At 41.2% G+C, this 26,900-nt stretch overlaps 3 protein-coding genes across 7 annotated transcripts; 1 reads left to right on the top strand and 2 right to left on the bottom strand.

Moving 5' to 3' along the window:
- Window positions 1-136: 136 nt before the first annotated feature.
- Window positions 137-7,934, bottom strand: nab2 (NGFI-A binding protein 2 (EGR1 binding protein 2)). Of its 4 annotated transcripts, none has more exons than XM_044349719.1 (8): window positions 7,598-7,934; window positions 7,241-7,322; window positions 6,059-6,969; window positions 5,764-5,897; window positions 4,791-4,842; window positions 4,568-4,682; window positions 4,212-4,397; window positions 137-1,958 (listed from the first exon to the last, which is right to left on the bottom strand). In XM_044349719.1, the coding sequence occupies exons 1-8, from the start codon at window positions 7,709-7,711 to the stop codon at window positions 1,861-1,863; spliced, it is 1,692 nt and encodes a 563-aa protein (XP_044205654.1). In that variant the 5' UTR covers window positions 7,712-7,934; the 3' UTR covers window positions 137-1,860. The 4 variants fall into 4 exon arrangements, with proteins under 4 accessions (XP_044205654.1, XP_044205658.1, XP_044205656.1 ...); XM_044349723.1 differs by having other exon boundaries at window positions 7,530-7,682; XM_044349721.1 differs by having other exon boundaries at window positions 6,059-7,006; window positions 7,530-7,682.
- Window positions 7,935-9,721: 1,787 nt separating this feature from the next.
- On the top strand, window positions 9,722-16,235 carry dnajc14 (DnaJ (Hsp40) homolog, subfamily C, member 14). Of its 2 annotated transcripts, none has more exons than XM_044348164.1 (7): window positions 9,722-9,840; window positions 11,628-13,087; window positions 13,221-13,327; window positions 13,819-13,938; window positions 14,109-14,269; window positions 14,454-14,556; window positions 15,370-16,235. In XM_044348164.1, exons 2-7 carry the CDS (start codon window positions 11,843-11,845, stop codon window positions 15,662-15,664), a joined length of 2,031 nt encoding a protein of 676 aa, XP_044204099.1. In that variant the 5' UTR covers window positions 9,722-9,840; window positions 11,628-11,842; the 3' UTR covers window positions 15,665-16,235. The 2 variants fall into 2 exon arrangements, with proteins under 2 accessions (XP_044204099.1, XP_044204100.1); XM_044348165.1 differs by lacking the exon at window positions 9,722-9,840 and adding an exon at window positions 9,919-10,311.
- A 2,391-nt stretch (window positions 16,236-18,626) lies between these two features.
- Window positions 18,627-26,356, bottom strand: inpp1 (inositol polyphosphate-1-phosphatase). Its single transcript, XM_044348170.1, has 6 exons — window positions 26,055-26,356; window positions 24,925-25,130; window positions 24,772-24,832; window positions 23,236-23,436; window positions 22,950-23,124; window positions 18,627-21,227 (listed from the first exon to the last, which is right to left on the bottom strand). Exons 2-6 carry the CDS (start codon window positions 25,126-25,128, stop codon window positions 20,729-20,731), a joined length of 1,140 nt encoding a protein of 379 aa, XP_044204105.1. The 5' UTR covers window positions 25,129-25,130; window positions 26,055-26,356; the 3' UTR covers window positions 18,627-20,728.
- Between the last annotated feature and the right edge of the window lie 544 nt (window positions 26,357-26,900).

Raw genomic sequence — 26,900 nt, forward strand, 5'->3', positions numbered from 1 at the left:
AACAAACAAGACGACAGCAGAGGTGTTGCTGGCTGTGTGACGCAGCTCCTCGTCCACACATCAGAACTGCCAAGAGAAGAAGAAGAAGAAGAAAAAAGGGGAGTCTTCATGGAAACACAATGCAACACGCTGCGGCTTTAAGCAATAAAATAACATTTATTGAGATGTAACAAAATAAATAATCTGTTTTGCAACATAATAAACTGAGGAGATTACTAATGCTCAAGAGACAGGCAGGTGTAACTGATGCACAGCAAGCTACCTCACTGACATACTCTGTGATTAAGTATACAAAAAAATCATTATCAACATGAGCCTTGTCGTTATATAAAGTCAGTTCCTCACGTCACTTGTAGGAGCTGCTGTGTCAGAGGTCAAGCACCATGAAATTTCTTTCTGTAAACCTCTGCTTGTGTTTCTTTTTTTTAAATCTGTCTAAAGCTTAGAAAGTAAAGTGACCTATTTTACTATAAAGCTTCAAAGGACAAAACACCTGTTTTCAAAATGGGAAACTGACAAACTGTAGAGTTCACCTTGTTGATATCTAAGACTACAGAATACATCCCAAAAACACACCGTCCTACTGTAGGTTTCTGCTAAAACCTAAAAAAATCATCAAAAATCTACACTAATCACCACATTTTCTGAAAATACCATTGTAAATGATTGTTTTAAACTTTTTTTTCTCAAAAAAATCTGGTTTCTTTAAATGTAATTTTGATGCAGGTTCATCAGAGGCTGTACAACGGCACCCATTAAGACACAAGACACTGAACCCTGCTGCTCTGTAGCTGACCCTGAAACCTGATTTCATGTTGAGAGAGGAGAGTAAAAAGTCATGTTTTCACTGGAAATAAATAAAACATCAGTTTTCTTATTTCATGCCACTGACTTTAGCAAATGTGCTGAGTATATTTTCACATACTGTCATTAAATTAAAGTTAGAATGACAACATAAGCCTAAAGTATCAGCCATTTGTGCAAAATATTATGTAAAAGATGTGAGAGAGAGAGGGGATGAGCCAAACCATGACTTGTTATGTAGTTAAGGACAAAAGGCCTCTGAACTTGATGGTTGAACATGCTCAAGGAAATCTGAATCAACATATGCCATACATGCTCATTTTCTTCACTAATCCATCTTCAAGGACTTTATATCTTTGGATGTTAAAGAATATCACACACCGTCTTCAAAAACCAGCACATCTGTTTGTTTCCTGAGGGTGATGAGCTGCAGAGAAAGTTACCAAACTGTTGTACTATCTTGGAGCTTGCTGAAAATGTTAATGAAAGTCTCCCTATACTTGAAACCACATTTCCTCTACACATAACTACAGCGTGTTACTCAGTCTGTAGTAAGTTAAGAGTCAATTTCCAAAGTTGCAGTGCCCCCTGCTGTGTCGAGCCTGTTTCAAATGAAACAGGTGGTATGTCTGACACACAACATTGCTCACAAAAAACGCATTAATTCAACAAAATTAAAGGTTTTTCCCGATGAAATCACTTACTTTTTACCACTATCAGCTAAAATCTGCAGGACATAAAGTCCATGTATTTTAAAAATCAAACTAAAAAGGTTGTTTCCCCTACATATTTACTGAATAAAGAACATTTTGAACTTGATTCATGACTTCGATGTTTAGAAGTCACTGCAGGTTTATGATATCAGTCGCTGGTAAATTCTGACATTTACGATATAGACTTTGATGTTGATAAGAGCGTTCTCCCCGCTGGATGCTCTTGATGTCAGTGATGCAAGCACACGTGGAAAAACCTGCTCAGTAGCAGCCTGTACAGCAGACTCTGAGCGGAGTTCAGTGGCAAGCCTGAGCACAAGTTCCCTGATACCGCTAAGCGTTCTCATTTCCCCCTCTGGTTGGAGTCTTCTTTGGTGATGCAAGGGCTACCGCTCCTGCACGCTGTTATGGAGCTCCGCCTCTCTACTTTGCTGTCATGGTCTGTGGAGAGATGGGAAAAGATGAAGATGAGACCTGGAACACAAATTTTCCTTACAGGTAGGAGTCACCAAAAGTCCCCTTAGAGTCACTTAAGAATAAATGTTAAAAAAAAAAGCACTGACTAGTTTCTCAGGAGCACTTAAGAGTAACTTGTAATACAACAATAATTGCAGTCTGACGCAAGTGGTTCTTGAAATTATGAGTGGCAACTTATAAATCTTTAACGTCCTAAAATCAAAACTGTTAATCACTGTAAGTCAGTTGGCATATTAAAGGAAAACAAGCTTTATTTTTAAAACCTCTGCTATTTTAACTCACAAATATGTAGCTTTACAATGACTGGACAGGCAGTTACGCTGAAATAAAGGCTTAATGTTTTGTTTTGAGTCACAGTAATCAGGATGCAACCAGTTTTTTAAGACCTCTGAAAAAACAGTTTGGGGAATTCGGCAAGAAACTCTCCCACATGGAGTGAAGTCATCATAGTTCATATGATCAACCCGAGCTGTTGAGTAACAGAAAGTCTTATTGCAAGGATGAGGACTTCTGGGCTGGTAATAAGGCAGTCACGAAGTCAAGATATTGAGTGAAGAGGATGGCTAAATAAATCAAATAAAAGTTGATGTTCATCGTGTATTGCAACAATCACTTGTGAGCTGCATTTATTAGCTTGCAAAGACGATTTGTGAATAAACACAACTTATAAATGACTTTTTGTATACCTGTCACCTCTGCAACATTCACTTTACAACATGATCTCAATGTTCGATGTCTAAATAACACGTGAAGTGTTTCTCCTGTGTTCATGAGTCAAGTATTATTCATTTATTAACTTATTCCTTCATTTATTTGCTCTTTTAGAGTCCCTCAGTGTCCATGTGTTTTAACAACATGCAGTAATATAATAATATATGAACAATGTTCTTTGTAACACAAGAATTTAATAGCAGATATTCAGTAAAATACATGGAAAAATACAAAGGGTTAGATTTATCAGATTGATGATTGTGTATTATATTAAAACAATGTGTGAGAGATGATATCCTGACTAGATAAACAATGGAAGATAAGTAATGTGACGTTGACAGGAAGTGAAAGAAAGAAAGCGATGATTAATGAGAGACACATAAGTAGGAAACTTGGATGAGTGAGATAGGAGACAAAGTGAGGGAGATCGACGTCAGAGATGAAACATATGTCATTTTTTGTTATTTCCGCAGTCCTTTTGGTAGAGGGAGAAGATGTATAAAAAAGACTGTGCCATTTTGCAGCCCACAGGTTTTATTTTTGTACACTGTCGCTTGGTGAGTCAATGCAACGCCCCTCCAATTACCTCCCACTCCTTCGCCCCCACGCCCCATCCATCCCGCCCTTCAGCCCACGCACCTAACACACTCTGACGTCAGTCGCTGCTGAGGGGAGGGAGAGGGGGGGGGGTCCGATTCAGCCGCCCACAGAGTACTTCCTATCTCCCCCCCCCCCCCCCCCCTCCCTCCCTCCCTCCCTCCCCGCCCCCTCATGTCTTTGCTGGCTTCCTCCTCTCCTTGCTTCATCTCTTCAACTGGCTATCACAGCCCAGAACGACTAACTTTCCCAGATCACTTGCTTTTTTTTTTTTTTTTTTTTTTTTGCTCTTTCTTGTGAGGAGCTGTGATGCATCAGGATAAAAAATGCTCCAGTAACAGGGTATAAAGGAAGTGCGATAACAGTGTAACACTCTTCTCCCCTCCTTTTCTCGCTCTTTTCCTCTCAGCATATCTCTCTCCACCCTCCTTCTGTTTCCCCTTCTAACTTCTATCCTCTCTAATTTACAGTCTGGTGAAGTTCAGCTGTGCATGGTGGGAGGCGTCACCTCAGAGAGATTGTGACTCACTAGAGTTCAAGCTGTAGAGCTATAAAATATTAATTGTCAGGAGAGTTTAGGGAATCTCTGTCTGCCATTTTCAATTCAACCCCAACATCATCTCATCTTTTATTTCTTTAAATCTCCCTTTTATTCCAACTTAAAGCAGTACTTTGACATTTTGGGCAATATGTTTATTTGCTTTCTTGCTGAGAGTTAGATGAGAAGATTGATACCGCTCTCGATTTGAGAGTGGTTATTGATCTTCTATCTCATCACTGGAAAGTGAATGAGCATATATTTCCCGAATGTTGAACTTTTCCTTTAACCTGCATAGCGATGGGCGAACACTTTAAAATTTTTATTCTGTGTCCATTATTAAGCGCATAATATTGTATCTGAAAAGTCACCTGTGGAGTGAGTTCCCTCTGACCCTAAGCTGAGCTTGCCAGCCCGATCGTGTGACACCATCCGAGCCAGTCGCAGCCCTTCGTCCATTAGCGTTTGCTGTATGAGATGGCGACTCCAGTTGGCTGGGTTGGAAGTGTCGGTGGGAGGACGGGGAGATGGAGACTGGTTGCACTGTGAGCCGATGTCTAACAGGACAGACAAATTAGGGTGTAAATGCCATCTTCAAACATGGGTAACCCTAAAGGTTCTTACAGAAACAGGAAGAATGTCTTTTAGGGTAAAAGACGTTGATCAACTGCAGACAAATTCAGAGTAAAAAAAAGTATTTTTTATTACAGAAGATTTAAGTCTTTACCATGTGATACACTATCCAGGCTTTCTGTGGATAAGCTGTCATCATCTGCCCTCTGAATTAAGCCGTCTGAGCCCTCCACTCCGAGAAGTGACGACACACTCTCGGGCACAATAACCTAAAAAACATTATACACTGTCGAGTCAGTCCAGGTGAGTCACTTCAAACATCTGACAAATGACCTGAATTTTGAATCCACACACACTGCAGGAGAGCCTGAACTCACCTCATGTCTCGCTCTCTTCTGGGACAGAACGCTGTTCTCATCTGCATTTGACCTGCAGGGAGAGAACAGTCAAGAAAATGTTCTTGTACAAGTTGCAGCAACAAGCAAAAAGTCATACTGAATACAACGTTTATTCAACTTGTCAAATTTTGCATTAAAACCATTTATTTTTTAAGAATGGGATTATCCATCAGAGTACCTTTGCACAACTTTCTTTGACTCAGCATTCACATATTTGTGAATTAGTCATTGTTTTGTACTTTCCAGTTACCTTGTAGGACTTCAGGATTAAGAAATATTTAATAACTCTGGGATTGAGACAATTTGAAATTATATTTGCCAGCAAAGGGACTTTTTAAATTAACTATACTATAGTAATGACAGTATAATAATATAATTTCAAGAGTACTTTTAAAATAATTTCCGTGCTCTTGCTGAGGGGCATTGTGTCCAGAAACACTGCTGATGTTTACGTTCATAAAAATGTATTAAAATGTTTTTTGCACATTAACAAACAGGTAGGGGATTTGTGTATTCCTGTTGGACCCCAAAGTTAAGCTCATTACACTGCCAAGGTGGAAGTTTAATTCCCACTGTGATATGAACCAAGGTCTGTCTGAAAATGAATGCGCTGGTGGGCAGATGACTAATATAAACCACCTGGTACATGTAGAATATGCTAAACACAAGGTGGTTTTTTTTAAAGATTTCATTCACAATTATTCACATGTGGCTTTTTATAACATGATGCTACTCTGCATTGAACGGCATTGAACGGCATTGCCATCATGTGCGCTGTGGAGGGTCCAGACTTTGCTTTTCTATAAAATAATGGAATATTATTTTAACAGAGATAACGCATTTTTTTCCCCTTGAGATTGAGGCATTATCAAGACTCAGCAGGTGTGACGTGTGTTGGTCATCAGTTGCTGGTTGACAAATAAACCATATTCTCTACAGGCAGCGCCCTTACCTTGCATGCTTTAGTGTGGAGGTGTAGGCACATTTTCTCGCCACCTGCCGAGCCAAAGAAAAGAGTTCCACCCGTCTCAGTAAAAGGGCATTGTCACGCATGCAGAACTGAGCTGCAGCCTCATTGATGATCAGCTGAGGAGGGAAAGCATTGAATGAAGGACAGATGGAAACTGTGAAAATGGCATGAAGACAAGAAATTGCTTATCTTTGCTTCACATGTATATTTATTTCTGATCAATGCTCCCTTCCCTTCACAAACAGGTGATTGTAGGTAGGTAACATGGTGCTTTTACCTCATGATGTGTGAGCTGCTTGCCTTCTCTCCGCTTGGAGTCAAAGCGTCCATAAATGAGACTGTATTTTCGGATCTCTTCTTCCTTGTTCACATCCTGGGATCCCATTTTGAAGATATGCCCCACAGTCTTTGCCATCTTCTTGTTCAACCTCAACAGGCTCTTTACCTCTGCAGGATCTGACCTGGGCAGGGTCCTGAGGAGTCTCTCCACGCTCTCCACCACCGCCCGAGCCGTCTCTCCGTCCAGCTGTCCTCCGGGCCAGGCTGACAGACCCGCCGGGGCAAAAGAAGCAGAGGAGCTCGGAGATGTGGAGGGACCAGGAGGACATGTTGACAGCAGAGGTGGGCTGGGCGGCTCCTCCTCTATTCCAGATGCAGAAGCCAAAGTGCAGTTCCCATCGGGCTCTGGGCTGAGCCAGTGTGGGTCCATGGGTGACAGTTTTTCCCTGTAGTGTGTGTCTGGCGGTTGCGGGGAGGCCTGGGAGCAAGGGCTTCTTGGACTCCCACTGTGCATTGGTGTAAGACACGCCCGATCTTCCTTTTCACACGGTGACCCCGGCTGGCCGTTGCTCACAGACTTCCTGGGCCCACTTGTGCCCGTCCCGTCAACTTTGAACAATGGGATGCCCCCGAGAGGAACGTTTGAGACGGGCTGGCTGAAAAGGGCAGGGTTCGCCGCCCAGTCTCGGAGGGCCTTCTGCAGCCTACGCACATGCAGTGGCTTGGTGGCCATGCCAACTAGTGCCATGATCTCCAGGAACTCCTCCTCCGCTGCCTCACAGAGCTGCTGCACGTCGTCGCCACCCTGCTGGATGAAGGTTTCATAATAGGCCAGCAGGTTGGCCCTTTGCAGCACCCGATAGAGCTGCAACTCCCCAAGTGTGCGTGGCAGAGACATGGCACACTGCACTGGAAAGTTTAGGCAGGAGAAATGAAAGACATGAACCTGCAGGTGGAGAAATTCTCTACAAGTTATTTATTTAGATGTAGACTTTTTCATCTAGATAACAATTAGTACGTCTAAATTCTTCTATATTGAGAAAAATAGGTGAATGCAGGCAGTCAATGCATACTTTAAAGCAGAAGGTGACCCCTGCATATAGAAATTACTTTCACTTTTTCAGACATATTTTTTATTGAAACCTTTGTATGACTGAATGAGTACATAAACCTCTCTTACCTTCTTCGGTCAGGTCCGGTGTGCAGAGAGGGAGACGCAAAGGTGTCTCTCCAACAATCGATGTCACCACTCGAGAGTGAAACTGATGAAAAGAAATAAAAAACTAATTTCGGTTGATTCAATTAAAACCGCGTTAGATTTAGACTACATTAAAGTAGAAACACTCGGATTACTGGCTCCGGTTCAGATAAAACAATCAACTGGAGGCAAGTGTTCCTTAGCCAGATGTTAAGAGAGAAAACACCCTGCTCAAAGACACATCGCAGTTATTTTCCTTTTTGTTTCTTACCCCGGTACCTATTACCGAAAGCCTCCCCGGCTCAGATTGGCGTAGTAAATCCCCTTTGCGTATCGTACCTCGTCTGAAATCACTGGCAGAAATCCTCCTCCGGCGCACCGTATTGGTTGCTGGCTGCCTTTTTGCTGTCTGTGTGGGCTGGAGAATGACGGGGGCGGACTGCAGCACGCCATCTGACCGAAAAAGAGCCTTCCTCTCCCGGTAGAGAGGCGGCTTTCAAATTGGAGATGTGGGTGGTGGTAGTGGGGGCTTGAAATTAACCCTGTGCGTCTTCAAGATTTTTTTTTTTTTTAAAAATGCAGAAGCTTGAAGGGGGGTTCCCACAGTTTGCTATGTCAAAGACCCCTAAACGACCAGTCAGCACACCAACACTATATAGAGAACAATAGACACAGTGTCTGATACAGATGCAGATTTTTACTCAACGGAGTTTTTATGTAGGAGGTGGGTGGTCGTAAATTATTCCGAGAGTACAGGTGAAAATTCCGTCCCCCACCCAGTACTTTTTGTGTGTTTATTAACACGTTTCTTTGCAAGTTTAAAGGGCCAATTCACCCAAATACACCATCACAAACAACACCAAACAAAATGCGTGTTCTGGCCTGGGTACATCAATTTCCCAGCACTCACTACACTTCTGTTTCAAAAATCATAGAAAATGCCACACACAGAATATTAATTGCATGTTGCAGCGTTGAAATGCAACTTAGATACTGCGCATTATGTACTGTATGTATTTTCAAGACATAAGGAAGCATTTAATACTTTAATACGTATGTATTACATGTTGTGTGTTTTGTCCACCTTCACAACCATTTTCCTGTGTAACAAAAGAATGATTGATTGATCAATTGATCGGTCAGGGCTGAGTTTACAGGATACAAGAGAAAGAGTTTCATACATGACACTGGAAAAATTGTCATGTGCCTTGGAGGAAGATTGAGGGAGTAGGAAGACTGTGATACACTACATGGCAAAAGTATGTGGACACCTGTACAATACACTCATATGGGATTAATTTGGGCATTAATATGGGGTTGCCACCTCTCTTTTACTGTTTTAATACCCTTCACTCTTGTCAGGAGACTTTCCACAAGATTTCAGGACCTGGCTGCAGGGATTTGCTCCCATTCACCCACAAAAGCATTAGTTAGTCACTGATGTTTAGTGATGGGGCCTTATCCCAAAATGTGTTAGATGGGGTTGAGGGCTGTGCTACAATTGAAACAATTAGTTGAAAAACATTTATGAAACAATTTTGAGAATCAATTATTCATTTAAGTCATTTTTTTAAAGAAAAAAAAACCCTTCACTTGTTCCAGTTTATCAGCTGTAAATATTTCCATTTTTTTCTGGACTTCTATGATATTAAACTGAATATCTTTGGCTTTTTGACTGTTGGTTAAATAAAACAAACAATCTGAGTATGACAACTTAGGCTTTTGAAGATTGTGGTAATTGTTTCAACCTCAGACCTTTAGATTAATTGAGAAAATAATCAACGCATCAATTGTCGTTGTAGTCCTTCCTCACCAAACTGGAAAAAACATTTTTGAGTGACTTCACTTTGTGCGCAAGTTATTGTCATGTTGAAATAGCAAACGGTTCCCACAAAGTTAGAAGCACACTATTGTATAAAATATCATTGTTGATAGCATTAAGAAATCCTGTGCTGGAACAAAGGTCACAAACCACGAAAGACAGCTGCAGACTGTATAGTGCACTATGTTTTGGGTATGATATTAGTGAAGTATCCTGAGGGGATCTTATTAATCTTATTGAGACAGAGAGAGAGATTTATAAAGGGTAAATGGTTGTGTTATATGAAGCTCCAAAACCAACAGACGAGACAAGATATAACTGATCACGTCCATAAATAATACTGTAGTAGAAAATTGGATGTGAACAGAAATATAAAACTTTATACTTTCTCTTTAAGCTTCAGTTAGTTGGTAAAATAAATAGTGCCACATTATATAGACTACTGTATGTTATTTAACAGGATGGTTAGACTGAAATCAATCCAGGGAAAAATCTATACAAAGTTGATGTTGATGTTGTTACTAATCAACTATGACTCCAGATCAATAGATGGCAGTAGTGCGCTTGTGTTGTTTGCTGACAGTCATTAAAACATAGAAAAAGAGGAAGCAGGAGGAGGAGGAGGAGGAGGAGGGGGAGGAAGAAGAAGAAATTGGAAGAAAGTGGGAAAAGGAGCAGGAGAAGAAGAAGTGGCTTAAAAAAAAACAACACGGACACTTGGCTGTCTGTGAACAAACAAGGTTACACAGTTATCTGACAGGTACATGTGACGTCTGGTTTGTTTGAATGCAAATGCAAAAAGAATTTGCTTAAGTTACTTATTGGACTCATCCGGTGTCCAAAACATATCTTGTGTTGCTGGTGAAACCTCACAGGAAGGTGAAACAGGCGTTAATATGAGCTCGGCACTGCTAACAGCTAACAGTTAGCTACTCGGGCGGTTAGTTAGCAGCTGTGTTGTAGTTTTTTATCTTAATCTGAGACCTTATTAACTCAAAATGTTGTCTGGTTAGCCGGCCAGAGGCAAGCTAATTTTAGCCTCTGTCTGTCATCCTGCCTGCCTGCTTCCTCATGCTAACAGCCTGGCCGTCTGCTAACATTAGCCTCCTTTACAACAGCTGGTTTTGCTGTCAGAGTTAAATTAACATGAGATTTGTCACAGGGCCAGTTCAACAGACAGGATTGACCGTGCTGTGATGGCTGGTTTTCCGTTTTTGATCGGTCTTAAAAGGTAAAAACGTTCGTTTATGCAGCCCGTCATTTCGATACTCTGTCTCTCTTTGGCTAACTGAATTAGCTTAGCCAACAACAAAACTGTGTGTTTGATATTTATTATATATTTAAACCTTCTCTTAGCTTCTTCATGCACGTGTTCAGGAAGGTTTGAATCATGTAATGAACTTCTGCCCTACAGTTAAGGTCACATAGCTGCAGCATGTGTAAGTTAAACTTTGATGAACGACATTTCCTTCAGTCGTCTTTGGTTTAATCCTTTTCTGAGGAACAACTTTAAAACCTAGAAGCATGTCTCATCTGTGAGGAAAAAAACCTTCATGTTAACTTTTAAGTTCTGGCAAAACGTCTAGCTACAAATCTGATCTGTTCATTATAGGAGTCAGTGTAAAGTAAAAACTGTTTTTTTTGTCTCCATTTATTTTCAATGTATTGAATTCACAGATTTTCTCTTGCCTTCAAAGAGCTTTGTTTGTGTTTTTAAACTGAAACCATACTATTCAAATTTAGTGTTAATTTCATATACGTGAAATGCTCTTTAGATCTGTAAATGGAAATTGTTTTCATGATTGACAAATTGATTTTCAGCTCATTGTTAAGTCTATAAAACACCAGAAAGTAGTGAAAAATGCTCGTTACAGTTTTCCACAGCCCAAGGTGACGTACTACAAAATTGAAAAGATATTCAGTGTAAAATAACACAAAACAGAAAAAAACTGCAAATCCCCATATTTCAGAAGCTGGAACCAGAGAGTGTTTGACACTTTTTTCTTGATAATTGACTGAAACAATTAAACTATCATCAAAACTGTACCTAATTAATTTTCTGTTGATTGACACATTCATTAATGAACTAATGGTTTCAGCTCTACTGCTCCTTGGTGAACAATATGTATAAAATCATCCATGATGGTAACTGTACTGTTATATCTTGTTATTGATATACTCTGTGATACGGTACACTTTCTGGAAATTTAATTGAACATTTTACAGATAAAATAATCTGATGGGAATGTCTGTTTTTAACTAATCCAGTGAATGAAATGCCTGAGGAAGCACAGTTATTCATCACATTGTTTAATGATTGATTGTATTGCTATAATTCAGTCTTGCACCCTGGATTTTTCAATCTTTCCCACAATGGTCTAGTAATCTTAGAGAAGTTAAAAGAATAGTTACCATGGTGGAAACGTTGTGGCAAAATCTCTGATCCTTGATAATGAATACATGTAATCATATTGCATATCCTCTGCTTAACTGAAGTGTGCACGTAGGCGGTCTGTCATAACTTGTAACTATTATGTTGCTTTTCAGATATCTACCAGATCCACAATGTGAGCTGCATAAAACCCTTCTGACACCCTGAAGCGGCTGCTGATATGGTGGACCTGAGACAGACCCTCAGGAGCCCCCAGCCTCACTTTTTTATGAGAGTCTGGGGAAAATGTTGCCACAGATTATGGATTTAGGATATCATCTTCCATGAGAATCCATTTTCACAGCTCTTCAACCAAGTATCAGTGAGGAACATGGAGAGAGAAGCAGCTGAGAGGGAGATGGACGGCGTTACAGACACTGACGAGGAGATCTCTGATGGTGATCCCACCTCAGTGACCAATTCTAGTCATTGGGAGGCCAGAGAGACTGAAGATGACTACAAGGATCAGGAGGATGAAACAGCCTATCTCAAATCTAACGCTCAGGACACCCCAAACCCAGCCACTCCACAAGACTCTGGAATAGGTGAAGCAGAGTACTGTGGCTCGCCAGAGGCCAAAGAGGATACCGAGGAGGTTTCAGATGGATTGGAGCATGAGGGCGCTGAAGGTCATGAGGACTCGCAGGTTATAAATCAAGAGGAGGATGAAGCTGCAAAGGAACAGCAAATGAACGGGGAGTCTCTTTGGAGGAGCGGGGGAGCTGGACGGAGGTGCAAACTGAGGAGCAGTGGATCAATTTCAGAGCAAAGCAGTCAGAGTTCATCCAGTGCTTTTTCATCTTCCTCCTTTCAAAAAGGCAATGTTGCGTCGAGCGGCGGCAGGCACAAGCAGACCCGCAGACGTAACCACCACCACCATCAGCAGAGCCGGGGCCGCCGGCGGACGGGCAACCAGCTTGTCTTAGCTTTCAAGGAAATGCTGTCAGAGTCTCTCAGCTTCTGGTGCATCTCCTGCGTCCACATGATGATTGAGATTATTGTCACATTAACTCATAATTGTGGAGTCGGTGTGGAGACTGGAGGGGTGAAACTTTACAACTTTGGGCAGCAGCTATTTGTAAAGATCACAGATATACCAGGATTGAAGGCAGATGCTAGTCGGATTTTGAAATGGACTAAATGCACTGGAGCAGACCTGGCGGATAAAACTGTTAGGTCAGTCAAGTGGGTAAAGACAGCTGCCTTATCTAGTTTCAGACTTTTCTGTGCTTTGGTTATTCTCGGGTCCCAGTGGCTAAAGGGTGCTTTAGCTCGGCTCGGTGGAGAGAGGGGTAAACGCTATTGGACAGCTTTTCAGGAATCAAGGTTTTGGAACAGGGTGGTGTTCTTTCTGGAGAGAGTTCGGAGCCGGTTCAGTAGGGATGGCCACACACAACCGTCCACCCCTGAATCACCAGGCAGAGCAGGGAGAAGCCAGCCAGGCCAGGAGCTGGAAAGACTGCTGGCGTTGGCTGAGGTCCCAGAAGATGAGCTTGACCCCTTTACAGTGCTCGGTGTGGAGGTCCACGCGACTGAGACCGAGCTGAAGAAGGCCTACAGACAGCTGGCTGTCCAGGTGTGTGTGCCGTGCATGTGTAAGAGTCAAAAGTATTGAAATATTACTATTGGATGCCTTTAATAATGACTAATAAGTTGTATGTGAGACGCCTTTACTCATGCAACCTTTTCCTCTGTCCTTTCTCTTTTAGGTCCATCCAGACAAGAATAAACACCCACGAGCTGGAGAGGCATTCAAAGTACTGAGGGCTGCCTGGGATATTGTCAGTAACCCTGAGACACGACGAGAGTATGAGTTGTGAGTGCACAGAAAGTGGTGATCACAGGACAAAAGATACATACAACTAAAAAATGATAAAGTTGTTGCAACAAAAACGTAATTATTTAGTAGCCTGTTTTAAAAAAAATCTTTCAATATTTTGCCAGTTGCACTGAAACAATGATTATTTCTTTAGCAGTTTAGTCTGGTAGAATTTATTATTCTCACTCTTTCTAAGCTCTACATTCATTTTCTTATCCTCTATTTGTAACTACTCAAAGTCCAGCTGGCCTTGTATTATAGTTATGTTCTGACTTTAAAATAAGTTTCCTTCACTTTCCATATATGCACAATAGTAACATATCTATTTACAATATCTATCCTACAAATGAATAACTTGAATATGGGTTTGTTGTTTCTTTTAAGATGATTCTTGTTAATTCACTTGAAATTGAATATTGATTTAGAGCGTGTTTAATATTTGTAATGTTATGACACATCACCAAGCACTCTGTTTCGTCCCCACACAGGAAGCGCATGGCGGCAACTGAGCTCTCCAAGTCCATGAATGAGTTTCTCACTAAACTGCAGGATGACCTGAAGGAAGCCATGAACACAATGATGTGTACCAAGTGTGAAGGCAAGCACAAGTATGTCACCGCACACCCGACTGCATCAGTGTAAAACGTTTCCTCAGCCTGAAGTTAAACATTACACAGCTGAATCGTGTCATGTGTATCGCCGCTGTCATGTTTCCTTTGTGACCTGTTGTGTGTGTGTGTGTGTGTGTGTGTGTGTGCGCGTGTGCGCGTGTGCGCAGGCGGTTCGAGATGGATCGTGAACCTACTGAGGCCCGCTTCTGTGCTGAATGCAACCGTTGCCATAGCGCTGAGGAGGGGGACCTGTGGGCGGAGTCTAGCATGTTGGGCCTACGCATCACGTACTTTGCCTGTATGGATGGCAAAGTCTACGATATTACAGGTGAACGTCAGCTTTAGTCCCGCTCATCCATGCCAAAACATGAGCTCATACATTTTTACCAGCTTCCACCCCAATCGACGTCTGTATCGACAGCTGGAAGAAAAAACTTCTGAGCACACTTTCAGATTATTTTTTAACCATAATTTATCTCTGTGTGACTTGTTGTGATGCTTGTGTGTTTCAGAGTGGGCAGGTTGCCAAAGAATAGGCATTTCTCCCGACACACACCGTGTGCCGTATCACATCTCCTTTGGTTCAAAGAACAACAGCAACGCCACACGACACAGGTAAGTCCCCTCAGGTGAACGTATCATCTGTCAGCTCTTCCTCTTGACATTTTGCCTCAGATTCATTCAGAAGCTGATTTTGGCTGATAGTTATGGAGAATTTGACTTTTTAGAACATCTGTGATGGTTTTCCTGTTTGTAAATATGAAGCAAAGACCAACAATAGACTAGAGTCTTACATTTGGGCATGTGGTAATATGAGGATTAATCAGATGATTTTTTTTATATATCAGTTGCTAAAACTGTAATGTGTAATGGTATAACAGGGCACCCAAAAATTCCCAGAACTGTTAAAAAAAAATCTGTCATTATGAATCTGTCAGTAGTATCTTTTACAATCCTCCTCAAAGTAGTCATCTCCTTGAGATGTGATACACTTGTCCCTTTGCTGGAAACATTTCCTGTAGTCATTGTTTGTCTTCCTGGATTTCTTCCACAGTGGCAATTTTTTTCCCCTTTCAGTCCCAATTAGCAGCAAATCCGATAACTACACCCTATTCCCGTGCTATTGATGGCTTCTGGGAAATTTTGGGTCCCCTCCCCCTCCCGTCTATTTCCAAGCTTCCTGCTGTGGGTGGTGTAGGAGAAACATTTGCGTTGGGATAATAATAATAATAAAAGAGATATGCTTTATGGTCAAATTGATCATTATTCCATTCCAAATGTCTTCTTTCTTGTCCCTAATTTACTGCGCTCATATGCTGCTGCCACATGACCATCCAAAGAAGCAGAATGTCAGTAGCTAAGCAGCAATAAACAGTATCATTTAACTTGAGACAAAAGCTCTCTGAACTTTCCAATGTTTACTTTCAGGACGCCCTCAGAGCACGCCACAGGTCCAACCAACCCTGCAGACTTGCAGGACTTCTTCAACCGCATCTTCAAAGGAGGACCTCCTAATGACATGGCTGCCAACGGGGGCTTCTTCCCCTCAGGTCCACCCCCTCATCACCCACCTGGTGCCGGAGCGCCCCCGTTCTCCCCTCCGCCAAGCCAGACGGGTTTCTACATGCCGGGGGGTCAACGGCCAGAGTCCAGCGAAACGTGGGCTGAAAGTGGCAAACCCCCCAGAAGGAGGAAGAAGGTCCGCAAACCCTTCCAGAGGTGAAGTCTGCTGACTTCTCAGTGCAACAACTTAGCAACACAGGGACACAATAAGTAACGGCCATGTTTGTCTTTCGCCTGCCTGTTGGCATGCCAAGAAGGCTGCGGTCAGATCGGTCAGAGGAGAGAGAGACTGGATCAAGAGGAGGAGCCGGTTCACTGAGTCTGGGTATTGAAGGAGGGTTTAAGAGGTGGCAGTGACGGTGCTTTACCTCTCAGTTCACCTTACTGTTTGTTTGTCTTTGAGACAACTGTAGCCTTGGCATTGAAATCCTCATCAGGATGCTGTAATGAAACGTTTTCCTTTCATAATTTCCTGCCAAATCCTGCGATGCATGATTTATTCACCTGCATTTTATCACTTCAGTTCTCTCACTTTTGTTGTTAATGTTTTGTGTAAGGTTAGTTTAAGACGTTGGAAGTGACAGATTTATGGAGCACCATAATCAACATGAAGAATATAATGATCCGGGCAGCTTCACTGTGTCATTGTTACTCATGTTTAGTGGCTTGTGGATCTGCTTCCAGATCCAAGAATAAATCCAAACCAGCCGACTCAGCTAAATTAACAAAAACATCAGACTTGCTGAAATGTGAAGTATTTTTTACCATCTGCAGAATCATCTCTGTACACAAAGCAGCACATTTTGAAAGGCTGCCACGGTTCTGTTGTTAAATTGGTCTGAGAGTGACCTGTTTTCCCAGGAATATCAGTGGTGTGGTTCTCTGGTAGTAGCCGTGCAGACAGCAAGAGAAGGCAAAACAACATTTCTGTATACAAACCTCAGTGGACGTCACATGCAGTCAACCTCCAGCATTAAGGATCCATTGAGACAACCTGCATTTATTTTTCCTACTACTTTGCATTCATATAAAATATAACAACTGGATTTTTCTATAGTGGAGAAATGACAAATTTGTGCTCTCAAAGAAACGGTTCATTTTCAGTGTTTAGATATTACAAAACCTTTAAAAAGGAAAAATATTCTGTTCCAGTTATTACTTCAAAATCTGGCCGTGTCACATCTGTTCTCTCAGACTCAGTTATACTAGAACTGTATTTGTGTCGTCATTACCAGAGAATCACATCTGCTTAGTGAGACGCATCACAAAAGAAGATAGTCTTTAAATGATAGGCAGGAGAAGTTTGATTTGAACATCTTGGACGAGGCGAAGGTGAACCTGTGATGTAATCGAGATGTAAAATCTGGACATGAACAAGTAAAACTAATAGAAGGGCTTTTTTTGTTGTGAGATACACTGATTCAAACGTGCTAAATATGCTTGCTGTTCATTCTTTCAGCTCCAGATTGACGATAATTACATGACAGGTTCAAGTGTAACAGCAGAGATTAGTTCAGTGGTGATCTTTAATGTTGAACCCCGGTCGAGCTGCATTGAGAAGTGATGCCTTGACATTTTGAAATGTTGCTATTTTTCTCCACCAGGGTTTAAAAGATGCAGTAGGATTGAGCCTGTACTGTCCCCTGTTGATCTACTGTATAACTACACATCTGCCTTCTGATGTTTCATTGAACATGTCACAGCTGATTGACAAAGTTTAACAGTTGAGAGCCACCTGAGTCTTAAGTTAATTGATGCTAAGTTGACATAAAAAATTGTGCTTATGTTCAAATATTTAAGCAGTTGAACTGAATTTAAACTTGCAGTGCTGTCTTTTTTTTTCTATCAGCACTGTTTCTCTTTTTTGGTCATTTTGATCATTATGTTATAGTATATAATGTTGCAGTTGCAACAGCAAATTGTTATAGTTGTTCAGGCTGAAAAAAATATAGCGTTCCAGTTGTCTACATTTTTACACCATTTTTCCTTAAGGGTGTTCTTCTGGTTTAGTGCAATTTTATGCCAGCTATGATGTGTTTGGGCATTTTAAGCCATGACTTCTACACTCATTACAAAAAACCCTTAAAAAAAAATTAATTCAGAATAGGAGCGCTTCCCCTGAACGAGTACAGCTCATCACATTTGTTTCCAGCCATCCTGCTCATTTAGACTCAAATGTATCTTTTTTCTAAGCTGTGGTCTCCTCTATTTTGGCTCCTGGCTGCCTGTAATTTAAGAAAAACTTCCACCTGGGCAGAATTCAGCTTTCAAAATGTCAATGTCACACATAAACAGAAAATCTATTTAAGGGCAAACAATTGATTTCCTCTTTCTGTTCCCTGCGTAGCAGTATGTAACAACATGAAGCAGTCTCAAAACTAATAACTGGTTATATATCGGGTTTGGTTTCTTGATATGGTTCTTGCATAGAAATGACATTGTTATTTTTCAGCGTAGGTTAATTTAAGAAAAGTTATTGTTTACACCTGATATGTGAAGATTGTGAGAGTGTAGTGAAACGGCAATTCTTGTGTGATAAGGCAATTGATAGCAGCTATTTTTTTTTATATTGACTTTTTTTTTTTTTTTGGTTCTTTTGTGTTAATTTGCACACCCACCCCAGTTATAACATCAGAGGGCTTTTGAACAGTCATCAGTGATTTATCCTGAACCAGACTCCTCCAGCTGCAGCTGAGTAGGAGGTGTAGCTCACTCGGATAACAGCACATTTGCAAATCAAGTTTGTTTTTTTTTTGTTTGTTTTTTTTTGGTAGAATTAGAAGTTTAAAAGGAGTGACAAATTTTCAAAACCATAATTTGATTTGCATGACCGGTTACCACTCTGGAGAAATGCCCAAGTATCAGAAACATTATATGGCATTGTGATGCATAAATGTGAGTTTGTGTGGTAGCTTTATAAAGGTGAGCCTTTGTTGTCCATTTAAGCAGGACGTTAAGTTTGCCATGTTCCTCTTTATGTGTCAAATTGCTTTTTTCCCTCCTGTATCTATTTGACCATTTTCCCAGACATGGATCAAGCAGTTGTGAACTAAAATTGGACTAAGAATTGATCAAATTAAGGTAAAAATATTCCTGAATTTAGGTTTTTCTGATAAAAGGAATGATAAGGACTATTTGGTAGTTTAAAGATTAAAAAGCAATGCCAGAGCCATGAGAGCTCCTCAGTGGGGTACTGGTTAAATTCAGATTTACTGGTGGCAGAATGAGATAAATCCAGAAAAATGACTTGGATTAGTATCGCTTTTTAGTACATTTATTAAAGATTTGTTTTCAATTTGTGCAATTTTTCTTCTTACATACTCATTAAGGCCTTGTTCTTATCCGCATTTTTTAGACAGTTTTTGTACCATGATATAACTGTCAAAGACTTCCTTCACTCCGTGTCTAGGAAACTGGACCCACAGCTGTAACCACGATAAGCAGAGCGCGTTGTTTTCCACACGTCCACCTTGACTTGAGAATGTACAGTGCTGTATGTTAAAAAGGTAGCAGTTCGAAGTCCAAGAAGTCAATGGAAGAGCCAACACTTCAGTTGTTTTTTGTTTTTTTTTTTGTGTTTTCATTTAAAGTTTTTTAACAGAATATGCAGAAATATTGCAAAAAATATCTGACAATCATCAGGGTTTTTCGTAGGGAGTTATGAGGCGAGTTCCCTGGCTGGCAAAACAGTTTTAAGATTTCACTGTTGGGTTTCTTTCCCCCGCTTTCTCTGGTTTTCAAAATAAAGATGATTTCCTATATGCACAAGGTTTGTTCTGTTTTGTGCTCAGTACATAAATGATTTCTCACTTACTAAACAATACAACTTATACCATATTTAAACACACACAGTGACAAAGTGAGGTTACACGAATCTACAAACAAACATCTTGATAAGAATTTCCCTCTGAGGAGCTTAAATAGGTCCAACTCCTCAAAGTGGCGCAATATTTCATTTTACTGTAAACCCAAGCTGAAAAGGGCTCCCTGTGTCATTGTTTTACCTCAAATGGCTTTTCCATTCTCTGACCTTATTAACTAATGGTGCTATAGCCACGGAAAGAGGGCAGGACATGTGTATCCCTCTGCTCCTTACAAGGAGTTGTTTCAGAGAGGTGCAGATTCCTGCACACAGCCTGATTTGAGTCTCATTCAATCACTTGACTTGTTTATAACAGATTACAGGTTAAATAGGGTTTAATTAAATGATTAAATCTTTTACTTTTCAGCTACAATTTGAATTTACATCCAGGAAACATCAGACAGAAGCAGTCTTGTGACGCCACGTTACCTTTCCTCTGGCAGTGAAGCGTTCCTCAGCTGTCCAGCAGTGAGCACTTGTTTCTTCTCACTATGATAACGTCTATTTATGTAGACACACCGTTACAAAGCTTAGCAATATTTAATAAATGCATACCAGGTCTGGGTTAAACACAATTCACAAATAAAGTTTGTTTTAGCTGCTCGGAGGAAGAGAAATGATCACTCATAGATGATTATAGTCAAACTCCAAAAAACATTTGTATGATTGTCTAAACTTTCTGCTTCCATCTCGCTGTCCAGTGTGACAAGAACCTCCCGTCCCATCAAGATGTACACCAGTTGTTCCCAGACCTTCTGTCATCTGTCATTTTGATCCCTACTTCCCAATGTGTCATTTCATTACATTGCATTAATTTATGAAAATATTGGGAACGTCAACTGCATGTTTCTTTTCCTGCACAGTTTTTCTACACACACAAAAAAAGCACATGTCTCTCTTGGTTTATTGACTATGAACTTGAGAGAAAGATGATGCTTTTGATTTGACTGATATGTTTGATAAGCATCACCTGTTTTTCTTATCTTGCACTTGTGTCGTTTTGCTTTCTGAACCTGAACCTTGATTTTTTTTTTTTTTTAAACAATCAAATGAATCAGACTCACTGAAGTCACACTTGAAGTTCTGTTTAACGTTTCTCCCCCTGCGGCCGACCTCCAGTTTGGGAACAACTGATTGAGACTAAAGAGCAAACTGTATTTGCAAATATAGTTTGGCTCAAACCTGATGTTTACTTTGTCATATATACCCTTGCATATATATCTGATTAAAAACAAGACAGTATTATTTATAATTAAAATATTTCATCCTATGCTCCCAGCTAACTTTCCTCTAATATAGAAAACATGAATATGATCATATATGCAACAATAAGTGCGTCAGCTTGTGTTGATTACATCCACTCTACAGCTTGCCTTTCAGAGCACTGATGATGCTGCAGAGCTGAGAACAGTCTCGATAAGCCACCAGGCCTCCGTGGTTCGCCCAGCGGTCTGCACCTTTAGCCTCGATGTAAGGCTGGTGATAGGTCAGTTCTGCCTGGTGATTCTGTGCTGCAGAGCTGGACTGTAAACTCCTTGTCAGGTCCGCCACTCCCCCTCCGAGGGCTCGGAGCAGGGCATGAGGAGCGCAGGAGTCCCACTTAAAGGTGCTTCCCTCTGAGAGGACGTAGACGTCAGCCAGGCCCTGAATGACACACAGGATTTTGTAGCCGGCTCCGGAGGCGTACATCAGTTTGTCAGGGCCGCACAGCGAGGTCAGGGTTTCCTTCACCACCTGCTTCTCACTGGAGCTCAGCACCGCCGACAGCCCTCGCCCGCCTGCAGGTCCGTCTTTGGGCCGAGACACTGAGCAGACATTGACGTTGCCAAAGGACACACCCCAGAAATGCTTCCCCCTCCAGCTGTGAACACAAATAATCAGTGGTGAGGTGAGAATATTTTACTTCAGGGGGAAGAGAAAGACATCCTCACAAAAGTCAGTTTCTAATTTCAAAAACATCTCAGATGCGTTTCACAAAGGTTCAGGAATTTCATTAAGTCGTGAGTGTCCTCATCATCTAAACACTCCCCACAGTCTGATGATTGATCTGACATGTAGGGTATCTGGTTGCTTCTCAGTTAATGTTTTCCAGATCATGAATCTCAAAACAAAAACTGAGCTTACAAGATGATCTCTGGCTATGTGAGGTTACGTGAAAGAGATCCAGAGACAAGTACAACAGAATAATAGGTACATACAGAACAGATACGCCAAAGACATTGATATATACAGTGTAAAGGGCTGTCCATACCAAGAAGGATAACTATAACAATAACTATAACAATAACAATGTGAGCATCTACACTTATGAATTTTCTGTAAACAGTGGTGCCAAGCATGCGCTGCATGCTCTAGCTGTGTCGGCAGCTTAGAAAAATGGATATTGATGACTTGTTACTGCTGGACGTTGCACAGAGAGAGAAAAAGAAAACCAGAAGTGTATGGGTTCACAGGCGGGTGGTGATTAAGTGTGTTACTCAGAAGTATTTCAGGACACCAGTTGCTGTGATGTTCCAGTATTTACAGAACAAACTGCACCGACTGACGGTAGCAGTGATGCGCAAAAGTGGACAGATGACGAGCTTTTGTTGCACTGTGGCAGGGACACATGGTATGAGCACCAATATGAAGCCTGAAAGGGTCGCTAACTTTGTTGTTTTTTTACCGAACAAAGTTTCAGCATCATTGTATAATAAAGCGAGACAAACCTCTGGGTTTCATTCTCCTCTAGTTTACAGTACATCAGTCCGTGGTGAGAAAGAGCAAAAACGCATTAAAATAAATAAATTTAAATAAATAAAGTCATTAGTCAGTTTCCAGAATTAAGATGATATATGGTGGTTTTGAAGTTTTACTTTACTGGTTTAGGGAATGGATTTTGATTGGCTGTCAGTGTTTCTATCGTTCATCAAATCACTCTGAAAGTGATCCCAACTATATTGTTCACCACTGTCGTTGTCGACTCCGCCATCCACTTGAGTTAGAACGATTTTTAAAACTATATATTTATACTAATCGTTGAAGTTGTCGTTCTTGGTGTGGACGGCCCTTGAGACCCTTCCCTTTCAGACATGCATGCATTTTGTGGTACATTTGTGTGTCTTTGTTAGACATTAGTAGTAGAGAGATGAGGGAAAGAGATCCTCGGCTGTATTCAAACCAAGGAAACTGCGGTTCTTAACCCCTAAAGTTAAGACACTGAAAGTTACCAATGATGGTGATTTTACATATTGGTCTCATAAAAAGAGACAGAAAGCACACAAGTCATGTTTTTGTAACAGTCACAACAACCATCTTACTAGATCAGACTTAGTAACCTTTCTTGACAACAGCACGAGGCTGAATTGAATGTCATCACACACACACAGAGAGTGAGCTTTAAAATTTGAGACTTGCAGCAAAATTTAATCTAAGACTAATGTGAGGTTGTGTATTTCTAGTACAAAGCTAAATAAAAGATAAAAGATAAATTAATAAGACAGTCTCATATGATTTTTTAAGAGGTTGTGACGTTGTACATAAATGCAGTGAAGGCTGGTTGAGTGTTTCTGGCAGCATCCACGACTTCTGTTGTTCAACTTACCCTCCACCTGCTGGATCTTTGTGGTTGAACGGCTGGTTGATGACGCCCATGACGGGCTCTCCCGTGCTCCGGAGGTAAACCCCGATCAGAACCAAAGCACAGTGCAGACCTGAAGGAGATAGGTGGCCCTCCTCCAGCACCTCCTCTCGGCCCTCTATGTACTGGCTGGTGGCATCTTCATTAAAAACAAAGAGACAAACAGACATTTAATGTACAGCTCTGCTCTCTGCAGTGTGCTGCTAGAATGAGGTCATTGCAGAAGAAAGGAAAACGCCGAGCCTTTCACCTATGGGGTCGATCCAGATGCCGAGCTCGGAGGGGCTGAGGGGCACCGACAGACCATCTGTGTTTGCATCAATCGTTGCCGGGTCTTGGTGGATGGCGCGTGCCAGGAGAGACGCCGCTGTGTGGTTGCCGTCCAGCACAGTGGCCAGCAGTGTGGCAGTCTCCTCCTCTGTGCCGCACACTGTGACCGTCACACTCTCTCCTGCGTAACACAGAGTCAATGAGGTTTCATGTGATTACTTAACAGCAGAGCACAGATGATGATATTTACACAGTGAAATGCTACTTAAATATTAGCACAGTGACACACTGATGTGTCTGCTGTAAGTTCTGATTATTCTGGATGAAAGAACTCAGTCACAGTGAGGATCCAACGCAGATCATTAAGTCAAGTCTGTATGGAGGCCTTCTAGTATTGGTGGACTGATTATTATACAGCACTTGTTAATCTTGTGTGGTCATATTTTCAAACCGATAAAAACTGTCACCAGATTATTTTAGTTATTGTCAGTTTGTCTATTTCAGTTCATCACTCTGAGCAGTCAGCTGTATCTTTGCATCTAAATGCCTAAAATTTGCTATGAACCACTTCCTTTAGTTAAATGGGAAGTAAGTAAAGGCACAGTGAAAACAAAGAGCTTTGTTTTCAGTGAAACTATACTGATTAAAATAAAGTCTAAAAGAACAAAAATCAGGGGCCCTTGTTGCATGTCATTCCCCATTTCTCTCTCCCCTTATTTCCTGTTTTCTCCCTAATGTCGACTATCAAATAAAGTCATAAAATGCTCTAAAATGCCTGATGCGCCAGATGGTTTGTTACACAGAACCATTTGAGAAGTCATTCATGGAAACTGTTTGAAAAAAGGCAGGAACTTTAAAAACATACTTGGCAGGTGATTGGATGAACCATCTGTCTAACACCATCTTACCTTGTGATGCAGCCGGATTTGCACAACTTGAAGCCTGACAAGATGGATTCTGGTGTGATCTTAAGAATCCAGGTGCCTCACAAGGTAAAAAATTGCCCCCAAAAAAGAACAATTAAAGTCGATAAACAACTAATGTTTTGAACCTGAATGTCAGCCTTTGTAGAGAGCTTTTGCTCAAAGCTACATTCATAATGTTCCCACAAATTATCCTAACTGACCCTGCATATATGAGTAGTGGCTTTGGGGAAAAAAAATGATCCAGTTTGTGCCCAGAATATCCCAGAACAACATCAGCTTTGACTTTAAAGTCATTCACATCCAAAATAAACAAAATGTAATGTAGTGTTTATCACTGCAATACCGCACCTGCAAATCACTGTGTAATATATATTTGTATACATTTTAATTCGTCTCTCTCTTATCTTTCTCTTCTCTCTCTCCTGTTTTTTTTAAATAATTGTTAATATTTTATTATATACTATCACTGGAACTAGAGCTCGAAGAAGCCAAATTTCACTGCCTTCACTGTTGCCATCTGCTGTGTTGATGTGCGTGTGACAATAAAAGCTCTTGAATCTCTTGTGTGAAGTGCAATACTAAATAATTACCAAGCCCATTTTCAAACTTGTTGGACTCCTCTCCATGGATGAAGCCGACCATCTCAGGGAACTGGACAAAGAAACAGGAAACAGGACTTTAATAAAATGCCAACACTCAGTCCACTCACAGTTCATTTCACACGTGACACTGATTCCTCGTACCTGAGCGCCAACATCATGTCGGATCACCTCCTGGATCACAACATCCGCAAGTGTCTTGAAGTCCTGGACGAACTTCTTGTTCTTGTCATCTCCAGTTTTTTCTTGAACGAGGAGCTGAAAAAGGGGAGCCTCCTGCCTGCAGACCCGAGCCACGTCAGCCGCTTTCTCAGCCACCCGGAGCAGCAGCCTCAGCAGATCAGCCATGCCTGAACAGAGGGGAGGAAGAGAGGAGTTTTTGTCAGATCAGGGATGGAAACTTTATGTGTTTGTGTTTGTGTGTGTGGTCCAGGTATTCCTCATATTTGTGGTGACATAAATCTGTTTACACAGTCATGTTGTGGGGACTCGCCTCGCTTATGGGCACAAAAAGCAAGTCTCCTTGACGTTAAATCATTAATTTTAGGGTGAAAACTTTAAAAGTTAAAGTTAGGGTTATTTTAAGGTTATGTGAAGGTTAGGGTTAGGCATGTGGCGGTTATGGTAAACGCAAGTCAATGTAATGTCCTCTGAAGTGATGGAAACATGACAGTGTGTGCGCGGAAACATGACAGTGTGAATGTGTGGGTGTGTGTGTGTGTGTGTGTGTGAGGCAGGTCACACTTGCACACACAGAGCTAAATATAGCCTCGAAATGAAATGAAAACAGGGCATTTCTGAAAAAAGATGAGCATGTGAGGGAAGGATGTGGTCTTTGCAGCTCTGAACCAACACAGTATCTCTTGCTTTAAGTCAAATGTCTGATGGACCAGCAGCTTAAAATCATTCTCCAAAAACACATCAATAATCCAAAATTTCAAATAAATATTTCAGGAAGTATGCAAAACTTCTAAAAAGTGACATAGTGGGAGAAAAAGCACACTAAGATCTGTGGAAAGTGATGACTGAGTGCCACCTACACACTGATGAGGGCTGTTAAAGTAGCTATATGTTCTCCAGGGGTGGAAACACGGGCGTATATGAAACTTAAATAATGCCAAATTTAGTTATTTTGAATTGCAGCTGCACTCAGCTTTACTTTAGTCAGCGATATTACTGCTCATAACGTCCCAGTTCAGAGGTTAATTAGATAATGCAGCAAAGGAATTTAAACGCCAGGGAGCAAAAGTGCCGTGAAATGACTGAAATCTTACCAAAAAACCAGGTTACACTCTGCTTATTTCGCTCCCGTCTGTCTCTCTCGGTGTAGCTGTGTTCTCCAGTCCGACCTGCAGCCACCAAACACGGATAGTTCAGTGTGACGGGACCGTGAGAGGACGTCGAGTTTCAGATGTGCAGTAAAACAGTGGTATCAAGCTGTTCATTAACACAGATCTGCCTGCTCTGGTTTCTTGACGTCACTGCGAGTTTCCTAAGGAAGGGCGGACGCCCCTCTCTCTCTAGGCCGACAGCCACAAGGTCCAGACAGGCGCGCACCCGCACAGAGCTCGGTAACCATGTTGTTCAAGGTAAAGACAACAGGAAACGTAGCCGCGGTGCGTTCAAGTGCAGCTTTCCACGTCAGAAATATCACAATCGGGGATTTTACTACACGCTAAAAAAAAAATTGGTGCTGAATAGCATTAAAGGTGGTTCTTTGGCTCGTAATAATAGGGGAACCGTTTTTGGTGCTATATAGCTCCTATCTTTAAAGGTGCTATAAAGCACTTTTGCCAAATGGTGCTATGTAGAACCATTAGAGGTGACATACAGCACTGTGTTGTTTTTACATTTTTAAGCTAACAGGGCCTTTAAATCACATTTACCATATTTATTTAATTAAATCATACTACCATTGATGAGTCAGTATGCTTCTAAATGACACTTTTACTTAAAACATGAATGATAATTAATCATTTCTTACCAAATGGCGAATTAAAAGATTAAGAATCCTGTACAAAATGCTTACTGAGAAACAATATATTATCCTTTCAAATCTTTTATATTTCTTTCTTTCAGCAAATACATTCAATGCTAACAAGTCAGGGAAAAAATAAATA

Source organism: Thunnus albacares, chromosome 4, assembly GCF_914725855.1.
Source record: "Thunnus albacares chromosome 4, fThuAlb1.1, whole genome shotgun sequence".
Taxonomy (NCBI): Eukaryota; Metazoa; Chordata; class Actinopteri; order Scombriformes; family Scombridae; genus Thunnus; species Thunnus albacares.